The 19,692-nt window shown below is 34.9% G+C and overlaps 2 protein-coding genes across 5 annotated transcripts in view; one reads left to right on the plus strand and one right to left on the minus strand.

Annotated features, from left to right (window-relative positions):
• Nucleotides 1–301: 301 nt before the first annotated feature.
• Nucleotides 302–17,523, minus strand: rtel1 (regulator of telomere elongation helicase 1). 3 transcript variants are annotated; one of them, XM_077202885.1, is made up of 33 exons: nt 17,189–17,523; nt 16,599–16,797; nt 16,284–16,377; nt 15,602–15,683; nt 15,432–15,492; nt 15,220–15,295; nt 14,976–15,060; nt 14,323–14,388; nt 14,080–14,233; nt 13,363–13,401; nt 13,160–13,238; nt 12,913–13,010; nt 12,774–12,829; nt 12,620–12,691; nt 11,931–12,012; nt 11,307–11,439; nt 11,107–11,220; nt 9,419–9,459; nt 9,232–9,317; nt 8,805–8,882; nt 8,590–8,667; nt 8,346–8,492; nt 6,842–6,957; nt 6,633–6,756; nt 6,354–6,525; nt 5,884–6,041; nt 3,951–4,046; nt 3,190–3,385; nt 1,371–1,508; nt 1,153–1,275; nt 820–1,041; nt 595–717; nt 302–496 (listed from the first exon to the last, which is right to left on the minus strand). In XM_077202885.1, the coding sequence occupies exons 1-33, from the start codon at nt 17,288–17,290 to the stop codon at nt 441–443; spliced, it is 3,546 nt and encodes a 1,181-aa protein (XP_077059000.1). In that variant the 5' UTR covers nt 17,291–17,523; the 3' UTR covers nt 302–440. The 3 variants fall into 3 exon arrangements, with proteins under 3 accessions (XP_077059000.1, XP_077059001.1, XP_077059002.1); XM_077202886.1 differs by lacking the exons at nt 16,284–16,377; nt 17,189–17,523 and having other exon boundaries at nt 16,599–16,726; XM_077202887.1 differs by lacking the exons at nt 16,599–16,797; nt 17,189–17,523 and having other exon boundaries at nt 16,316–16,377.
• A 1,416-nt stretch (nt 17,524–18,939) lies between these two features.
• txlng (taxilin gamma) overlaps nt 18,940–19,692 on the plus strand; it is a 32,536-nt gene continuing 31,783 nt past the window's right edge. Inside the window, exon 1 of one of the 2 annotated variants that reach the window (XM_077202890.1) lies at nt 18,940–19,004. In XM_077202890.1, the coding sequence (XP_077059005.1) occupies nt 18,954–19,004 (51 nt within the window). In that variant the 5' untranslated portion in view covers nt 18,940–18,953. Of the gene's footprint in view, nt 19,281–19,692 lie in introns of both variants that reach the window. The other variant, XM_077202891.1, reaches the window with a different exon arrangement.

Raw genomic sequence — 19,692 nt, forward strand, 5'->3', positions numbered from 1 at the left:
ATCATTAACCCAAACTCTATACTTTTTCCCTATGTGCTTTGTTTATATAAACGCATTCAGGAAAACATATTTTCTCGGAAGAATATATTTTAATCATTAAGATTAAAACAATAGTGCTACTTCATGGTACAGGGAAGATAAAATTGTCAGATGACTGAAATCACTCAAACTATTTTTCATTTAAAAATGAATTAGCATTTATTAAAAGAACCTGTAAAACACAATTTAAAAGTAGTATAAAACCATATATTCATTTTTAATATTTAACGTAAAGAATTGAATGAAAAATGCATACATTGTGTCAGTTTCATTTATTCGTTTATTTTTTAAATCAGTTATTCATTTATTTTTTTAACATTCTTCTGCATAAATCTCTTCATGCATGATATATGTAAAAAATACAAAGATATTGATTCAATATCTTAAAGTCCTAGCAGCATTCACGAAAAGAAGGATGATATCTTGCTTTGAGTCTTTCCTGCAGATAACTGAGATGCTGTAACGAAAAATAAAAAAAATATTTAGAATAATAAGAACATACTTATCTACTTTAGCAGAATACAATATTTACATACTCTAATTAAAACAGAATACCTTGATTTGGTGGACTTGATCCCATGTCTGAATCCTGGTTTGCTCCAGAATCATTTCCAGTCAAGGCTTTTAACAGCTCACCGAACTGCTTCCTGTGCTGTGGTCGAATGAGCACAGATAAACCTAGAGCAAACCGAACAAGTTCAGCCTCTTTCCCAACAGATATTGTTGATACATTTTGATAAAGTAAAATGTTTATGATGAACCTAAAAGAAATTGACTAACGTTCTAGTAGAGTGATGTCCTCGTCCCTCTCAGTCAATAAACTCACAACAGTTGACACCATCTGTTCATAATTGTTTGACGTTTTATACGCCTGCAAGGCTAAAAACATCTGACGGGTTTTTTCTGCACCGATGGAGTGTTTTATGTCTGACAGCAGAGAGGAGCACGATGGACCTTCTTTGATGGATGTTTGTGGCTTCTGGTCTTCACTTCTTACATTCACTGTTAAGAATTACACAAACTTAATCAGTTCTAAATGTACAAATGTTTGCATTTTAAAAGTGAGGAGCCGGCCTTTTTAATAACAGTTACTATCAATAAGCTCTAATATACCTCCAATTTGACCATCCCCTCCATTAAGTGCTACGGTTCCCAAGTGAGGACCACCTTGGTTCAGCTGTTGACTCGAGTTCAGCTGCTCGTTGGGTGGATTTACAGGCGCCATCTCGGTTTTTGCTAGAAAAGTAACAAAAAGTTGTTATTTATGATTACGGGGAGATAAAATAAGACCCAATGTAACTGCTACACACTATTTACTAGTTAAAGGTTACCTGTGTTCTGCTCAAGAGCCTCTCGCTCCTCCCTGGACAAAGAATGCTCTTGTTTATAGCCACATCCTTCACCTGTTAACTCCAAGCAACGCTCATCGAAATCTTTCTTATGGTGTGGTCGGATGAACTGATAAAGACCTTAAGAAAAAGATCAAGGGAAGATCAGAGGAAAAAAGGCCAACTTCATTTTATTCCACCTATTGGTTTGTTTTGTTTTTAAATAATTTAAGTCATTCTGGATAGACAAATAATCAACATATATTTAGAAAGCTGACACTTGAGAGTTAACAGAATTACTCAGACTGTTGTTAATATGGAAATATATAAGCTCAAACATAAAAAGAAAAAAAATATTATCAAAATATTATATAAATGTGGTATAACAACTTACAACCACAATTAAATTGAAGCTTATTTGAGTAAGGATTATATCTCTAAAACTATGCATTTTATGAATTAATAAGACCGTGTTATGTGTTTTTAGAGAAGGCTAATAAAAATGCTAATTATATTATTTATTGCCTCTAAAACTCCCCTGCACTCTAATGTCTGGAGCGGAGAACTGCCCATTCACGACTCTATTGTCCTTGACTCTATCTGTCCACGACTCTTGACTCTATTCTGGCATTACATGGCTTGCCCATCAACACCACTTTCATCCCAGATTTGTTAATCCACCTATTATCTGAAGTCTTAAAAAAAAAAAAAGACTTATTCTTGGGACCTTACATGAATTATTGTAACAAAATCGATGGTGAAATAGATATAGCTCCTGGCGCAACAGGTGCATTAGAGCTACAGGATAGACAAATACTCAACATATATTTAGAAAGCTGACACTTGAGAGTAAACAGAATTACTCCGACTGTTATCAATATGGTACATCGAGCTACATAACACAATTTAAAAGATTAATATTACGCTTAACTCAAAACTCACTTTAAAACACCAATGAGTGTTTGTAATAACTTTTCGATTACAATCTAATATCTAATATGAATTTTGGTTATAATGTTGTTGAAATATGTTATATTTAGCATTTTATATGGAGCTGAGCGCTACGCCAGCTTAGCATGTATACTGTAAACAAATTTCTCATATGAATATACCGCATGATAATCACACAAAAACCATCGTAATCGTGTGTTTATTATTATTTATTTATTATTTGACGTGTAGAAACGTTTATTTGGCTTTGTTTTTCACACAGCTCAGAACGAGGGAGTGCACAGGACAGTGTCATCCAGAAAGACAGGAATTATGGTCACATTGACTCACGTAAGATGATTGACAGCTGTACGCCAAATGAGAGAGCGCTGAGATCATAGCTGATGCGAACCAGGAACAGGAGAGACAGAGCGTGTCTCTGAACGCTCTTGCTCTTTCAGCTCATTCAGTTCGCATTATTCAGTGAGAAATAAATTGAAATGTTATTCTGTATGACGAAATATTTTGTGGCAAAAGGCTGCAAAGAATCATAAATACGGAGAGAACGCGCATCATGCGCAACATAAAAACCCTTACAATAACGGTTCTGTTAATAACCCTCTGTCGGTCCAACTGCGCGTGACGGGGATACAAAAATGCAGAAGTATAATCTGTAGTTTTCACGTAAACCCTTCAGCTGTCAAAATACTTTTGCTGACAAACAAACGTGATTTTCTCAGCCCAAGTAACATAGAGAACAAGTAAATATTGTTCAATTATATATACTACCGACAATCCAAAGCTGGTTGGAAATCGGCAAAGTTAAACTTTAAAAAAGCAGTGAAAACATAACTCGCATTACTCATGGGATGGATATGCTGAGATTCTGCACCTCTGAGCAGACTGTGTGTGTTGTGGTCTTGTATGAGGGGTTCAGCCACATTAGCCAGAAGGTTACTCAGGTCATCGGTTGTCTTGTACGACTGTAATGCCTCCATGATGAGCTTGAAGTTTTCATGACTCAGGCATCGTCTCAGCTCTATCATGAAAGCTTTGCCCGTTCTTGCAGTACAGGAAGCCGTTGTTTTCTGAAACATAGCCAGCAGAAAACAGAAAACATTTACTTTAATCAAAATGTTCAAAGGAAAAGCATGGCATTTTAATGTCCAATTCCATTTATTTTGGTAATCTACTAAATTTGATGGCAAAGTGTAATATATGCATCACCAAATTTTGAACTTCAAAAATTGTGCCAGTTTGAGGAAACCTACAAACAGCACTACAATGAAAAAGTTTGGCCCTTTAAGATGTTTTTTTAAAGAAATGAATACTTCTGATAAGTAAGGACACATTCATTTGATCAAAAGTACAGTAAATACATTTATAATGTTAGAAAACATTTCGATTTTAAACACACACACACACACACACACACACACACACACACACACACACACACACACACACACACACACACACACACACACACACACACACACACACACACACAGTATATTCTGATATTGTAAAAGAATGTGAATTTTCTATTTGAATCTCAGTTCAAATAATCCAGTTTCTGCATAGTCAAGTTAACATCATATTGGGGAAGTCGACACCAATGGAGCTCACAAAACTTCAATCAAGATGCCTCACCCGCTCTTGAACCACTTTAATTTTCCGTTTCCCACCCCTCGATTCATCATCCAGACGTTTGTCATGCTGGAGGGAAAGAGTAGACAAGCGACTCGCCTGCAGGGTCACAGACCAATAAGAGAAGGGGAAAATTAGCAAAAAGATTTGCACACAGTTCTGTTACGGCATATGAGAAATTTTACAGACCTGCACAATGAGCTAATCTGATAAAAGTAGAAAGATTTGAGAAACAGATAAAAAGGGATCAAAAGTGTAATTCAAAACCCTGATCATGATTTATGAGGCAATTCTTCACCATTCATATCTCATTTAGTCAGCAAAAACTCATTTTCTAGGTTATTCACTTCCAATTTCTCAGAGAAATGTTATGTCTTGTGCATATACAAGTGTTTCTCACAGTAAGCTATCATATATTCAGTAGATCTGGAAAATGGTGCAAACTTTGCATGGGACTACTTTTTTTGGGACCATGGCTGTTTACATCATTAGGAAAAGAGCTGCTCTGATATTCGGCATTACATCTCATTAGGTGATAAAACAGTAGAGAGAAAACAGTGCAACAAAGGCCCTGTTGTGTTTACACCTAGTATTAAGATGCGTTTGGTCGATCGGATCACAAGTGGACGGGAGACACATTCCTGTTTACACCTGGTGCTGGTCTTGTCTACTTTCAACCACTTTTGTCCTGATTTCTTCAAGGGGAGGGTCAATGGGTGGGTAAATATATGGGCCTTTTCTGATCTTTCAATCTAGTGTATGAAATAAGCTCATGCTCTTTGCAATATAAATGCGACTGGAGACAACAGAAAAACATAGAAATCAGCAATGGTGAGAGAACATTGTGTTTGGTATGTTTTCCATCCAAACTAGGGTCTCCAGCCAACAAAGTTTAAATCCCGTCTGGCTAGAGCTTCCAATTAGTGATGGGTCGGTCATGAACAAGTCGTTCTTTTGTCACGTGACGTGATAGTGCTGGACACATAAATGAGTTAATAATTCCCAAACTTTCTCATAAACAAGCATGTAGTAAGTTTTTTTTCAACAGTTACATGCTGCGTTTCTGGTCTCAAATTATAGCTTTTTTTATTTCTTTCAATTTAAATTTTTTTGAATTTCTGTCATGATGGTTCTTTTCCATATGAATGTGGTACTAAAGAGTTGGTAATGTTATAAACTATACTTTTTATCTATGAAGGGGAAAATCACTTTGATGATAATTTTTTTTAAAGATGGTTTTATGTCACCTAACTGCATGTTATTATTAAGCTATATATATATATATATATATATAGGTGCCTAATAACAACATGCAGTTAGCTGACATTAAACCGATTGACTCGAGAGATGAACTAATCAATTCTGTATCCGGTACTGACTGCATAGCTAAGCTTATGTGGCTGTCACGTGATGAACGAACGACTCAAATCTTAAGTCGATTGACTGCATAGTGCATAGCTCAGTTTATTTGGATGTCAGGGGTGGAACGAATGACTCAGATCAGGAGAAGAGGTAAACTAACAGACTGCTGAAACTAACAAAATTAATTAACGGAAAATTAACCTAATGACTCGGAAAAAAGATTCGTTCATTTTGATGAACGAGATTCAAAGATCCGATTCAGTAAAATGATCCGAACTTCCCACTACTACTTCCCATAATGTTTACGTGTTAGGTCAGTTAGGCGGTCTTTCATGGCTGTTTAAACACATTCGACCAGATGATAGTCTACACTACAAAAGCTATCCGGTCAAATGTGTTTTCGACAACCTCTGGAATTGGTCGAAAGTGGACAAGCTCAAAACGTTATAGACCCCGTTTACACCTGAATTTAGTCAACTCGTCCACTTCTGATCCGATCAACCAAAACGCATCTTAATACCAGGTGTAAACAGGGCCTAAAAAAATCTCTTTTGCAATGTATTTCTTGTCTTACCCTTTCTTCCCCAATCAAGGCATCTTCCCTCCCTTCTTTGTTGGTTGAGTCATCCAGGGCGTCCAGCAGGCTGACTGGTTTCCTTTTACTTGTCATCTCCATCTCATATTGAATGCAAAGTCTGGCTGCGCCATCCCTTCCAGAATGCTCTTCTGACTCTAAAACAACACAATTATTTTTACTGACTTGTCTTGCAATGAACTTGAGGCTCCAAACATGATCTAATGTTAATGTTTCACTTGTTCAACTGGGCTTTTGTTTAAATCAATCTCAGAATGAGACCAAATTAGAACTTATTGTTTAATTACTTGATTTTTATATTGATTACTGTTTAAAGTAATTAGGAAATCAATGGCGACATAAACTTCCAAGACCTGGCATATGTGTCTTAATGAAAAACACATTCGTCCAAGAGCCTTCAGATTTCATAAAAAGGGCAGAACAAAAAAGAAAAATAGAGGTGATCTCACCTAATTTTCTCCTTTTTAAGCTGGGGACGTGCGAGTCTAGTGTTTTGGCCTTTTGCGATGTGTCACCGAGCCAGACACTCTTAGCAGGACAGCTGGAGCCTGTGTTGAGCGGCCTTGTGTCTGCATGATTCTCACTGGTCTGTGTTTTTCCTTTCCTAACAGGAACTGGTCTCTGATACACAAATCAACCAATAAATGTGCATGTCAGCTCTTATTAGTGTAAAAACTGCCTTGCAGATTTTCATGGTACAGGAATACATGAACACAAAATAAACATACAGTTTTCTGCGCCGTCCGAAAGAAATGAGCCGCATCACGGACCATGGTACCGAAGTTATCGTAAATCTTAACGTATGGCCTCACCCAAGAAGGAAGCTGATTACGGGCTTCGGTGCCTCTGAATCTGGATTACAATCCCAGAACATTAATATTGGAGTACATGCTCTCCAGTCCAACTGGGAATTGCTGTTGTAGTATTTAGCGCTGACCTGTGATCACAGAGGAAGATGGCTCCGTAGTCTTCTCTGTGGCGGATCACTCTGCCAATGGCTTGATTCACAGCTCGAGAGGCCTGCTGTCTGTACCACTCCTGCCCAGACAGATACTGAACAACCACAGACCATAAGAACACACAAAGATTAAAATATCTAATATTTATTAAATAATAAAATATTGTAAAAAATAAATAAAAAAGGTAATGGTAATTATTTTTCATGAATTATTAATACATAAATATCACTATGTATTTGGGGAGTTGTACAACATGACATTTTACAACCTGAACTAGCCCTGCCATGTCAATAAAAGATAATATCTGATAATTAAAGAGACTAAAGAGACTTCCTCTCTATTATATCATTACCTGTTTTATATTGCACCATATGACTTTGATTTGGGGCGACAAATGTTTTTCAATTAGTTCAATATGTTGAGAAAACAGTATTTTTGAGTAATAATCAAAGAATTCTTAGGTTTTTCTTTTCAAGAATTTTGTCCTTTTTATTTATTATGATATTAGGATAATTGTGCCATCATCCTAATATTTTTCACCTTATGCCTCAAATATCAAAACGAATGGCAGTTTAGGAATTAAAAAAATGTTCATTGCATTGATTGTAATTATATGTATGAATTTAATGTAATTTTGAATTAATAATAATTAATGATGGTAACAATTTTTGCTTACAGCCTTTATGTAATATATAATAATATCTAATGCATTATACAGATATTCATAATGTATGTTATAATGCATTGTACCTTTTCATATATAATTGTAACCAAAGTTAAAATGCATTATAGTATTTGCAAATTCCTTGTTACATCAGAAATTGATTGTTATGTTAATGCATTATACTTTCTAAATGTGTAATGTCACAATGAATAGATAAGTATTATAAAGTATTAAAAAGGTGGTTACAATTCTTCACAAGACCACACAATCCATCTTAAGGTGCATTACTAGGCATAATTAATGCATTAAAGCATTTATGTATGATACATTGTAAAAGTATTTTTAAGTAAAGAGTTACCTTAATGAATAATTAATTTATATATTAACTAGTGTTTAAAAGACTGGCATGGTTAAGACTTTTTGTTTATGAATATTTTTTAAAAATGCTATTGCATTTACTGCAAACACATTTTATTTTATTTTCAAACACAGTAAAAATGGCAATATTGTGAAATATTATTCAAATTTAAAATAACTGGTCTGTATTAATATTTTAAGAAGTAATTTATTCCGGTGATGGCCAAGCTAAATTTTCAGCATTCATTACTCCAGTCTTCATTGCTACATGATCCTTCAGAAATCATTCTAAAATGCTGATTAAATAAGGATTTAAATCATTCTAATTGTATTAAAATTAGAATAAATTACCATGTTAATTGACAATCTAAATGTTATATATAATGTCGGCAGATGGTACATAGTTACAATATCTGCATTCTATAAAAAACCCACAGTCGAGCATTTTGAAGAGCAGGTACCTTCACTCCACTAATTTTATTTCTGCACATCTCGTCCAGATACTGCATTTTAAGCACCACTCTGGGGTCCATTCTGGGGGGGAAGGGAAGTCCAGTGATCACAACCCCTCGACCGTACGTGTCGGCAAAATCCAACCCTTCGCTTGCCTTGGGGAAAGATGGAAAGCAAAAAGAAATGTGTTGATATTAATGGTGTAGGTTCATAATATAGTATTTTTATTATATCAAATATGTATAGTCTCACCTTTCCTCTACATACAGCGAAAAAGCTTCCTCCGCTGGAGTTTGGGTCATTCACCTTGTCATAATAACCATCAATCACCTGCAAAAGAATCCAATTTCAGAGCAGCACTGACTGACAGCTTGTGCAGATCAAGCTATGCTGGCATTTTGTTAGCATCTATATCAAATCATACTGAGTGCACAATTATTAAAATGACTGATACCAGTAGCGTTTACCTCAGTAAAGGTGCTTTTACCCCTCGGTTCTACAAACATGGGCTTCACATTCTCAATGCGATCTGCATGCCCATTAGCCTGAGAGAGTGAAGGGGATATAGTGCATCATTACTTAAATGCTAAAGTTTGCAAGAGATGAACAAGGTAATCATGAATCTACATACATTTCAAACTTAGAAACAAAAAAAATGCACTGGTAAAATAGTATTTTATTCGTTTCGCAATAAACTTGGCAAGTGTAAGAAACATGCTATCTAACTTAAATTGTTTTGGTTCTCTTCAGTGAATCAGCAGAACCATTTCACAAATTGCCCTGAGCATTTTTTCCGAATCAGTCTGAATCACAAATCACAACTGATCCACTCGTTTGAATTGGTCAGTCCGCTACATACTGTATCTTTAATGCGGTCAGACTGAACACACTCACCCTCCAGAACTCCAGTGTCTTATCCATCACTGGATACGAGGGGAAGAACACCAGCAGTCCATGAGGCACCACCCGCGTCAGATTGACTGCAAACCCAATCATATCACAATGATAATTATGCTGATCATCAGATCATTATTGATAAGAGTTAAAGATCATATGCTGTTTCAGTGTAAAGATTTATCACCAAGAGTGTTTCCCATAGACGACATGTTTTCAGGAACAAACCTTCAAAAACAAAAGAACAATATTTACACATCTCCTAATGGCTCATATATCAAACACCTCACAATATAGCAAACGAGTGTAAACCAGTGTTCCTCAACTGGTGAGTGGGTTGCAGAGTGTTCAATCAAAGAAACAAAAACAACAAAAGTAATTCTGTTTTTCTGTGGCAAGACTTTTATTTTGAAAGACATGCATGAAAGCTGTTGACTCTTTTATCAGAGGCAGTTTATATAAAGGGTGTCTGATATATATATTTTTTTACATTTAATCCACAGCCTTGGCAAATGGTCCTGAGCGAGTTCATGGCGGTCTGGAGCGTGAGCTTCCTGTTAATAATGACGTATGCGTGGGAGCAAACCAAGCGGCAACCTTCCGGTCTCTCTCTTGAATCCAACACGGAAGTGACTTAAACTGCAATTCATCGACTGGCCGCTAGAGACAGGTTTCAAAAGAGAGTCAATCCCATACACCCCCCATGTTAATATGCCCAAATTTACAGCAGAAAAAAATATGTTTAAAGCCTGGTACAAAAAGTGGTTTTGGTCTATATAGCTAATTTTGCCCTTCATGACAACTGTGAGGAGGGTGAGTTTTTTATAACTCATTCGTTTAAACTATATTAAGCCGTAAAGTTCTGCATAATTAAGGGTGTGGCCACTTGAGTGACAGGTAGATTGCCACTGCTTCCACTACCAGCTGTTTGTCTGCTGTCACGTCATCTCAGCTAATCCCGCCTCTTTGCCCATTTTTGCGAAGATGGCGATGGCCAGCTCCGCCCACGGCTTAAAAAATGGTCTTCAGAAACCTACGGGTGATGTCACGTACACTACGTCCCTCTTTTTTTACAGTTTATGGAGCAAATTCACACGTGAGCTGATGCTGTGTTTGTTTACAACCGAGAGAGAAGATGTGTGTGTTGTTTTGTTCATCAAAATGGTACTGCTTATCCTGGATGCCACAACCTACATTGAAAAAAAATGAAGATTACTTTCACTTTCCAAATCTCATCGGGAAGATTGACTTTCCCAGATTGCCAACGCTTGACTCCAGGCTGGACTCTGAATCACAGAGGACCACGGCTTCAGCTAAAAATCTTCTTTACTGTTCTTTTAAAAAAAAGTCACCTATATCTTAGATGGCCTGAGGGTGAGTAAATTAACATAAGTTTCTCATTTTTGGGTGAACTATCCCTTTATCAGTTCATGTTGGTATTGTGTATTTACCATGTTAACTGTTGTTTAGTTAACCTCAAAATGCCACCCTATTTTCACTTTGAGTTATTTTTTATATTTTTGTATATGACTGGTGGCTCATACCACCTTTCTTGTGTTAACAAAACTAGTTTGGGACTGCTATTTTATAGCCTTACCTTATAGGCTACTGTTTATTCATCAGTATTAGTTATATTTTTACAATTTTTGTGCATAAATTAGCGGCCTAATGACCATGGGAAAATGTGGGACCCATGGCCAAACCAGTGGAGAACCACTGATATAAACTACTTCTATGGTACTTTTTTGGACCTTGACAGCCCAAGGTCAATATAACTGACATTTCTCAGATTAAAAAAATAGCTCCTGGGTTTAAAACAAACTGACCGTGAATAAATAATCACAGTTCAAAGCAGAGGTTGTTGATGTGACTCACCTCCTGTCAAAGGCTGTGCTCAACTTCACGCCGTCCGGACCTTTTTCAATGATACTGACGAAGATCTGATCACGCTGGATGACATGAGGATTCTCCAAGGATATGGGAAAAGGACTGCAGAAAATCAGCAGAGAATTAGCATCCAAGCAGCATCCACTCATAAACCTCAGTGGGGACAGCTAGAGGAGAAAAGCACGAACATTTGCATTTCACAGGTGAAGGATGAGAGCGGCGAGAGAGTCCCACTGGTCAGAATGATGCTGCGTACTCCCTGTCCGAGCAACTCCTGCATGCTGAACCCCGGAGAAAAACACCAGTAACTCAGCACATTCCCTATAAAATATACACAACACCATTTCAATCTTTTATAGTTTTGGCATACAAGTTTAATGTGCAAGATTAAGTTTTTTTCAGCATTTCATCGTGGAAGAGGTTTTCATGTGCACCATCAAGGCGACCAAAACATGTAATTCTGAAGCAGTAGCCTAATACACATTATATCCCGGTTTCACAGACAGGGCTTAGATTAAACCAGAACTGGGCCTTAGTTCAATTAGGGTATTTAAGTAACTTTTATAAACATTACTTAGAAATAAACATTATTGGTGTGCATCTTGAGACAAAACAATGGCACTTTATTTTACTCTGACTAGTCTTAAGCCTTGTCTGTGAAACTGGGGGAATACATTTCAGATTCTGCATGACTAGAAAACTACATAAAAAAAAGAGCATGTGTGCTCCAGTCAATAGCAAGTTACAAACTTACCTTTGAAAACATTTTGCTACACATGAGGTGTCTCAGAGATTGAATAAGAGTCTCATACCTTGTTTCTTGGTAGAGGAGGAAGCCCATACATCAGTCAGCTGTTTCTTCTTGAAGTTGCTGGTGTCTGGATGAATGTGGACCTGATATCAGACACAGATTTGGGAATCAGCAGCATAAATGGGAGATAAAAGACAAGAATTAGAGGAAATATCGTCAGACATGCACTACATCGTTCGAATGTTTGGGGTCAGGGGAAAGATTTTTTTTTAATGCTTTTGAAAGAAGCCTTTTGATCAATAAGGCTGCATTTACTTGATCAGAAACACAGTCAAACAGTAATATTATGAAATATTACAATTTACATTTTTTAAATATATTTTAAGATGTAATTTATTTATGTAAAGCAGCCATTATTCCAGTCTTCAGTGTCACATGATCCTTCAGAAATCATTCTAATATGCTGATTTGGTCCTTAAAAAAAACTTTCTTTATATCATATATGTTTAAAACAATTGTGCTGTTCTTTTTAGGATTATTTAATGCACAGAAAGTAAAATAGAACAGCAACATTTGTAACATTGTAATTGTCTTTACATGTCTTTAAATCTTAAAATGTACACTTTTGATTAATTTTCTTTTATTATCAAATTTACAACATAACATTATCACTCACTCCAACTAAAACCCGATGTCTGCAGACAGGAAACAATGAAGACAGCATGAATGTGAAAATCAATTGAAGCAAACCTTAAATTCCTTCATGCTGTTTTTCATCTGTGATTTCTTGCTGCCCTCTGTAGGTTCAGCCCCAAACACCAACTGATTCAGGACAAACAGACAAACACAATACAAATACAGAAAACGGCCAATTGAACTCTTTAACGTGCAGTACACTTCGTACCTGGATAATATCTGCTACTTTCTGTAGTCCGCTGGTGTTCAGAAAGACACCAGGCCCTGCAAAAAATAAAATAAAAAAAAATACACATATGATAAAAAGAAAAGGTCAATTATATTGAGGACCAGTTGTTAATACTCACTCCCTGCTAAATATCCTGTGATCTGCTCCATGGCTTCCACTATAGCGTTTTTTGTTTCAAAGTTCACATTAGCCGTTTGAAAAATCTCATATATGAAGCTTTAAAAGAAGAGACAGAAAATGAGCAGTTCAGTTAAACAGTTGTGCATGTAAAAATGGTGATTTTATAGTCAATATATTAAAGTCACTGATACACATTCCCAGCACCAAACTGAATCAGACCACAGGTTCAGTGATGCTTCACTCACCTGCCGGGTTTGGTGATTCCCTGATTATTTGCTGGCATCTCAAAACCGTTAATGGAAGATTCCAGATCCATCAAAATTTCTGTAAGAGTATTAAGTTGCGCTCTCAACTAAACAAATTTCATTACTGAAAAATGGATTCCAAATAACTCCAGAAATCAAATATTGTATTAAAATAAATACATTTTAATATTTGTGTAACCTACGTTTTATTTTTGCAATTGTGGTAATATCCAGTTTCAATCCTGTAAAATCATATATAGGATAAAAAAAATAAGGGAGTTATTTATTGTGATATATACAGTTAATATATATGGTACCGGTAAAAAGTTTGGAAACATTACTCTTTTTAATGTTTTTTTTTCTCATTAAAAGTCTCTAATGGTCATCAAGCATTTTTTTAAATAAAAAAATACAGAAAAAACTGTAATATTGTGCAACATTACTACAATTTAAATAATGGCTTTCTAATTTTGATAAATGCTGATCTTTTTAATTTTATAATTTATCATAGAATCTGAAAAAATTATCAGTTTCCAAAAAAATATTAAGCAGCACAACTGTTTCCAACGTTAATAATAAATTAGCATATTAGAATGATTTCTGAATGATCATGTGACACTGAAGACTGGAGTAATAACTGCTGAATATTCAGCTTGCATCACTGGAATAAATTATATTTTAAAGTATATTAAAAAAGAAAACCATTATTTTAAATTGAAATAATATTTCACAACATTACAGTTTTTTCTGTATTTTTGATCAAATAAATGCATGCTTGATGTGCATAAGAGACTTTTCAAAATATTAAAAATAGTAATGTTTCCAAACTTTTGACCAGTACTGTATATACACAAATATATAAACCATTTATTTATATTAAAAATGACATTTAAAAAGCCATTTTTTTTTGCCAAAGTAACCTGAATTCAGTGATTCCACATTGAAATCTTCAGCAGAATCTGTTTTGCTGATGTCTGAGGCATTTTCCCGCAGCTGTCGATCTACAGCGTCAATGGCAGAAATCAGATCGTGAGGGGTGAGGTCAAACGAAGTGGACTCTTCACACATCTTCTCCTGAAAGTGTACGCAAACAGTTGATAGAATATAAAACAAACAACAATACAGAATGGCTATGAGGTCTCAAACAACATCAATACACTTACAACATTATGAGCTTCATCAAAAATAACCACAGCTCCTTTCAGCTCTATGTTGTGTGCTCTTCGACTCTGTGAATCAACAGAAATCAAAATTGTGAATAAAATAAAAAAAGACTATCCTAGAGCAATACATATTAAATTAAAAATAGAATTATTACAAAATACATTTAAAAATATATATATAATACCATTACAAAGTTAAAAATAAAGACTTTAATTCAGCAAGTGTCAACAAAAATTTATATTTTAAATAAATGCTGTTCTTTTGAGCTTTCCATTTCATCAAAGAAATGTATCTCACTTCCCACAGAAATATTAGGCAGGACAACCGTTTTCAACATTGATAATAATAAGAAATGTTTGTTGATCATCAAATCAGCACATTGGAATGATTTCTGAAGGATCATGTGACGCTGAAGACTGGAGTAATGATGCTGAAAATTCAGCTTTGATCAGGAATAAATTACATTTTAAAATAGAAAACTGTCTTTTAAACTGTGATAATATTTCACAATATTATTGTTTTTTATTATATTTTCAAATAAAATAAATGTAGCCTTGGTGCGCATTAGAGACCGCTTTCAAAAACAGTAAAAACATTTTGAACAGTGGTGTATATATCTAAAGTAATGAGATGGGTAGGGTAAATGTCTTACCTTTGGGTCAAGCAGGTAGTTGTAAGGCATGAAGATGACATCAGCGTGTTGCTTGATTGAGCGGGACAGGTAGTACGGACAAACTCTATGGGAACAAACAGTCTGAGCAATGTCACTATTTACAAACACTCAAAGAAAAGATTCCCAATGGAAACATGTCAGGTGATGCATCAGCAGTGCGAACAAAAACACTATTTCTTTCAGTGCTTTGAACAAGCCCTTGAAGAAACGTGCAGAGCCTCACCTTTGCTTTTTGCCTGTTTTTACAAGATCCTCCACATCCAGGATAGAATTCATGATTTCTTTGTCAGTGCTTTTCTCTTTAAATACCAAAAAAAATCGTCAGCAAGTTCTCGTAGAGTAGCACAATAACAATTAAAACCATTATAATTGAAACTCTTTTATGTAATAAAGTTTAAATTCTCTATTGACAGGTCGCCAATGTTAGTCTCATACCATCAACATTGTTGTAGAAGACACAGGAGCGGGAAGCCACTTTTGCTCTGCACATGTGGACCTTGAAATGAGCCATAATGCCTACATTAATATGTTGTTGGGATACAGCGCTGGTATTTCAAGCGTCAGTTGTGTCACAAATACTGACAGTGAGGTACTGATCATCAAACCTTAATATGGTTACTCTCATGACGCATCACTTCCTGGTTTATGCAGAGCTGTTCTCTAGATCCCAAAACACAAATTTTTGGCCTATAATAAAGAACAAAACTATTTGTTAGTTTAAATTTTTTTTTAAAAAGTACACTGCTTTTTTATTATTATTATTATTATTATATTTAATAAGCAATGATGCATTAAAATGATAAAAAAATCTTTTCAACTTTCTATTCATAAAAAAAATCGCAATTTCCACAAAAATAAAAAATATTATTTAACATTGATAATTAAAAAATAAATGTTTAATGAGCACCAAATCAGGCTTTCAGAACGATTTCTTCTTTTGTGATCAATTGTTTTTACAAAATATAATAATTTATGAATGCAGATAGCATAATAATGATTGTGATAAATTTTAAGATATATTAAAATAGAAAAAAGTTATTTTAAATTGTAATAATTCACAATATTACCGTTTTAACTGTATTTTTGATCAAATAAATGCATCCATGTTGAACATTAGAGACTTCTTTTAAAAACATTTTTAAAATGTCACAATGGTAGCGTATGCATTATAGAATATGCTGAAAAACATTTCGGTAGGATGTAAACATGTTTTCATATTCTCAATGAACATGAATGGCTGACTGTACAATATCCCTTAAATATGTAATGTTAACTCAGATAGCTGACCTGTATGATGTGTTCTTGAGCTCATTTATGACCTGTGTTAGCTGGGAATGGGTTCTGGAAGCATATATGATCTTGGGGATGTCTGTGTAATAAGCTAAAAAAAAAGAGGAAAAAAAAAGAGGAAGAGACAAAAATTATGATATTGTTACTTGTGTTTTGAAATATAATTCCAATGGTTGCCCAGAATCTCAATTGTCAATATGATTTGGTTTATAATTCCTACAACAATGTAGCCTTTGAAAACACAAGAAATGTTTACAAATGATATTGAAAATAAATCAAATTGGCATTGAATCAATAAATGAAGGACACTACTTGGAGTGTCTCCGTCAGTGGCTGCTGTTCCCCACGATGACATTGGCCTGTCAGGGAAGAGCTCCGCACCGCCCATTCTCTCTGCTATCTTGCGGGCAGAGATGGTGTCTTTAAAGTTCTCTCTCCAGCCCAGCGTCGAACACAGCAGACAGAGCGTTTTACCAGTGCCAGTGGGACTTTCAAGAACACCATTTACTTGCTGAAAGCGTACAAGTGCATGTCATTCTTATTAACAGGAAATGAATAGAACAATTTGACCTTACAGGAAGACTTTAACATCTTTATTGTATTAGATTAAAGCGCCACAGCCTTCATGTTATACATGAATCAAAAGGCAAGTAAAACAAAAATGTCATTCTACCTTCAGTAAAATGTCATTCTGCCATTGCATTTTACCTCTATTGGAAAAAGTGATTGAACTTAGAAAATAACAGAAAGTGGCAGACTTTGCCTTGGTTGACTATAATCTTTAAAGTCCCTGAAACCTTCAAAGTAAATTGGCAAATTAAAGGGTGTTTCAAAGACTATAAAGAAATATTGCTGCAGTACATGCAAGGGTTGTGTAACGTTATGGTGACTGGGTTTCTCACTTTCTGCAGGCACTCGATGACTTTGTTCATGTAGTCCTCCTGGCACGGGTATGGAGTGAAGGGAAAGTCCACAGTGACTCCTCTCAGCGTAATATGAGGCATTTTCAACCAAAACACAATGATCACATGTAAAGAGACTAAAAAAGTCCCCCACTCTTACGTCTACCCCAGAGACAACCACAATATCTTAAAAAACTCGAAGAAATAATGATTCACTCTTGTCGGCTCTTTCTGAAAATAATACAACGACATTAAATGCACTAAAATATGAAATCTAATCCAAGTGACAACTCCAGTAGCGCGCCATTTGTTTATCTCTTCTTCTTTTCCGGTTTAAGGGTAAACGAGTTCCGCGAGTGTGATTCTGTCACCTACAGGCCTGTCTGGAGAAGTGCAGGCGGTAACGCACAGCAGGTCATGTCGCAGCATACAAAAAAAATAATAATACATACATTTGCTTTCCTGTTTCTGAGTTGCTTACCTGCCTTATCGCAAATTCAGAATAAATGTGATATAAAATCATACTAAAATTGCAATATCACTGTAATTAACCAATTAACTGTTTGGGTGCTGCACGTGTTTACACTGTGTTTCCGAAACCCTATTTATCACACGGGTTTCTCATAACAACTGAAATAAAGGGAATTATTATTATGAAATTATATGAAGGTATCTAAAAATATGGCCATAAAAATAAGACTTTTAAGCAAACTAAATGGTATATGGCTCAACTTGCCCCATACATGACATATTAGGGGTAAGTTGAGCCAAGTCAAGATGTAAAATAGTAAAATGTAATGTAAAATGCATTCTAGTAAAATAAAGACTGAACAGTTCACTTTGACAGGGAAAACATTGAGATAAAAGTTTAAAAATAAATATTAACAAAAAATAATTTTCCATTCAAAATCCCATTTTTGCTATCTTCATTCGTATTATACAAAACATCCATCGTGTGTGTGCTTGTTTAACCAACATTGAAAGGACCAAATGTTCCCACAAAGATAATAAAATGTGAAACATTTGAGATGCAGAAAGTGATGGATATGGATAGATTTAGGGTTAGTGTAAGATAATAAAATACAGTTTGTACAGTATAAAAATCAGATTATTTTTGGATTTATCTACCAATGCCCCATTTAAAGTCTGCAGCCCAAATAAAACCAGCCTGCTATTTCCTGCATTTGGCTGAAATGTTTTCTAATATATATAAATATAAATATATATAAATATATATATAATATAAATATATATAAATAATAAATGATAAATTATATATATATATATATATATATATATATATATATATATATATATATATATATATATATATATATATATATATATATATATATAATTAATTATGTTTCCTTATATGTCTGAACAATCTGGATCAATTCTATGTTCTTTAGAGCTCTGAAGTATGTCCCCATCAGAGCTCCATGATGCGAATGAGAAAAAGCGATCAACAAAAAAATTATAATAAGAATAAGATGCCTATCTACATTTACTGTAGGTGAATGTAAAATATTAGGATAATACATGAGGAGTGAACGTGTGTGAGTTCAGTTCAGGTGTGCGATACGCTGCATTTAAAGCATGTCAAAATAAAATAACAAAATGAAATAATAGCAAAATTAATCAATGGTTAGATTTTTTTTCAATAAACATTTTTATATATAATACATATGTTTGACTTGATTTTTATTTGTGTTCATCCTGTCTGACTTGCCTTTATTTTCACTTCTCAGTATTTCGTCACAACATGGCGACGCACTCAGATGCCAGGCTCGAATTAAACACTGAAAACACACAGGTACCGTACCTCAACCTGCTCACTGTTGAACATTTATTTCAGATATAACATCATTAACATGTCTAACGCTATGAAAGATTTGCTATTTACGCACAGGAAGGGAACCTGTCGCCATAAATGTGTGTTATTTACGAAGGAAGTAGCTTTAGCCCGCTAACCAGCAGACAAGCCAACTTAAAAAAGCACTTTTAACTTACGCTATCAAAATATCAAGGCTAACCATTGCGATTTACAATAGCGACGTGTTTTACTTTTAGCGCTGACATAAGAGTGACGGTATGGATTTTTATTTTGAATCAGTGATAAGATAATACGTTAATGTGTTGAATGTATGCGCATGTGTGTGTGTTGAACAGGGTAACGTAAATGTGGAGTTAGCGAGTTAGCCTGAGGTTTACAGCTTTACTTATTTCACGACAGTATTATTTTTGGTTTTAATATTTTATCTGAGTTTTGATATCCTTAATAAATAGTATTTTAAACTCTCAACCCAGGGAAATTGATGAACATGAGGCTCGTTTTTCACTCAGTTAGGGGTTTGTCTTGCCATAAAATTTAACATGAGAATTAATTATCTTTATAAATAAACAATATAGACTGCTAGTATATGGTAGGAAAGCTACGTATGCTTGAATTTTAATAATTTCATATTCATAAATGTAACGGTCAGTGTTGACGCATTTTCTGT

Source organism: Siphateles boraxobius, unplaced genomic scaffold, assembly GCF_051911475.1.
Source record: "Siphateles boraxobius isolate OS27281-9 unplaced genomic scaffold, OSU_SipBor_1 5, whole genome shotgun sequence".
In the NCBI taxonomy this organism is placed as follows: Eukaryota; Metazoa; Chordata; class Actinopteri; order Cypriniformes; family Leuciscidae; genus Siphateles; species Siphateles boraxobius.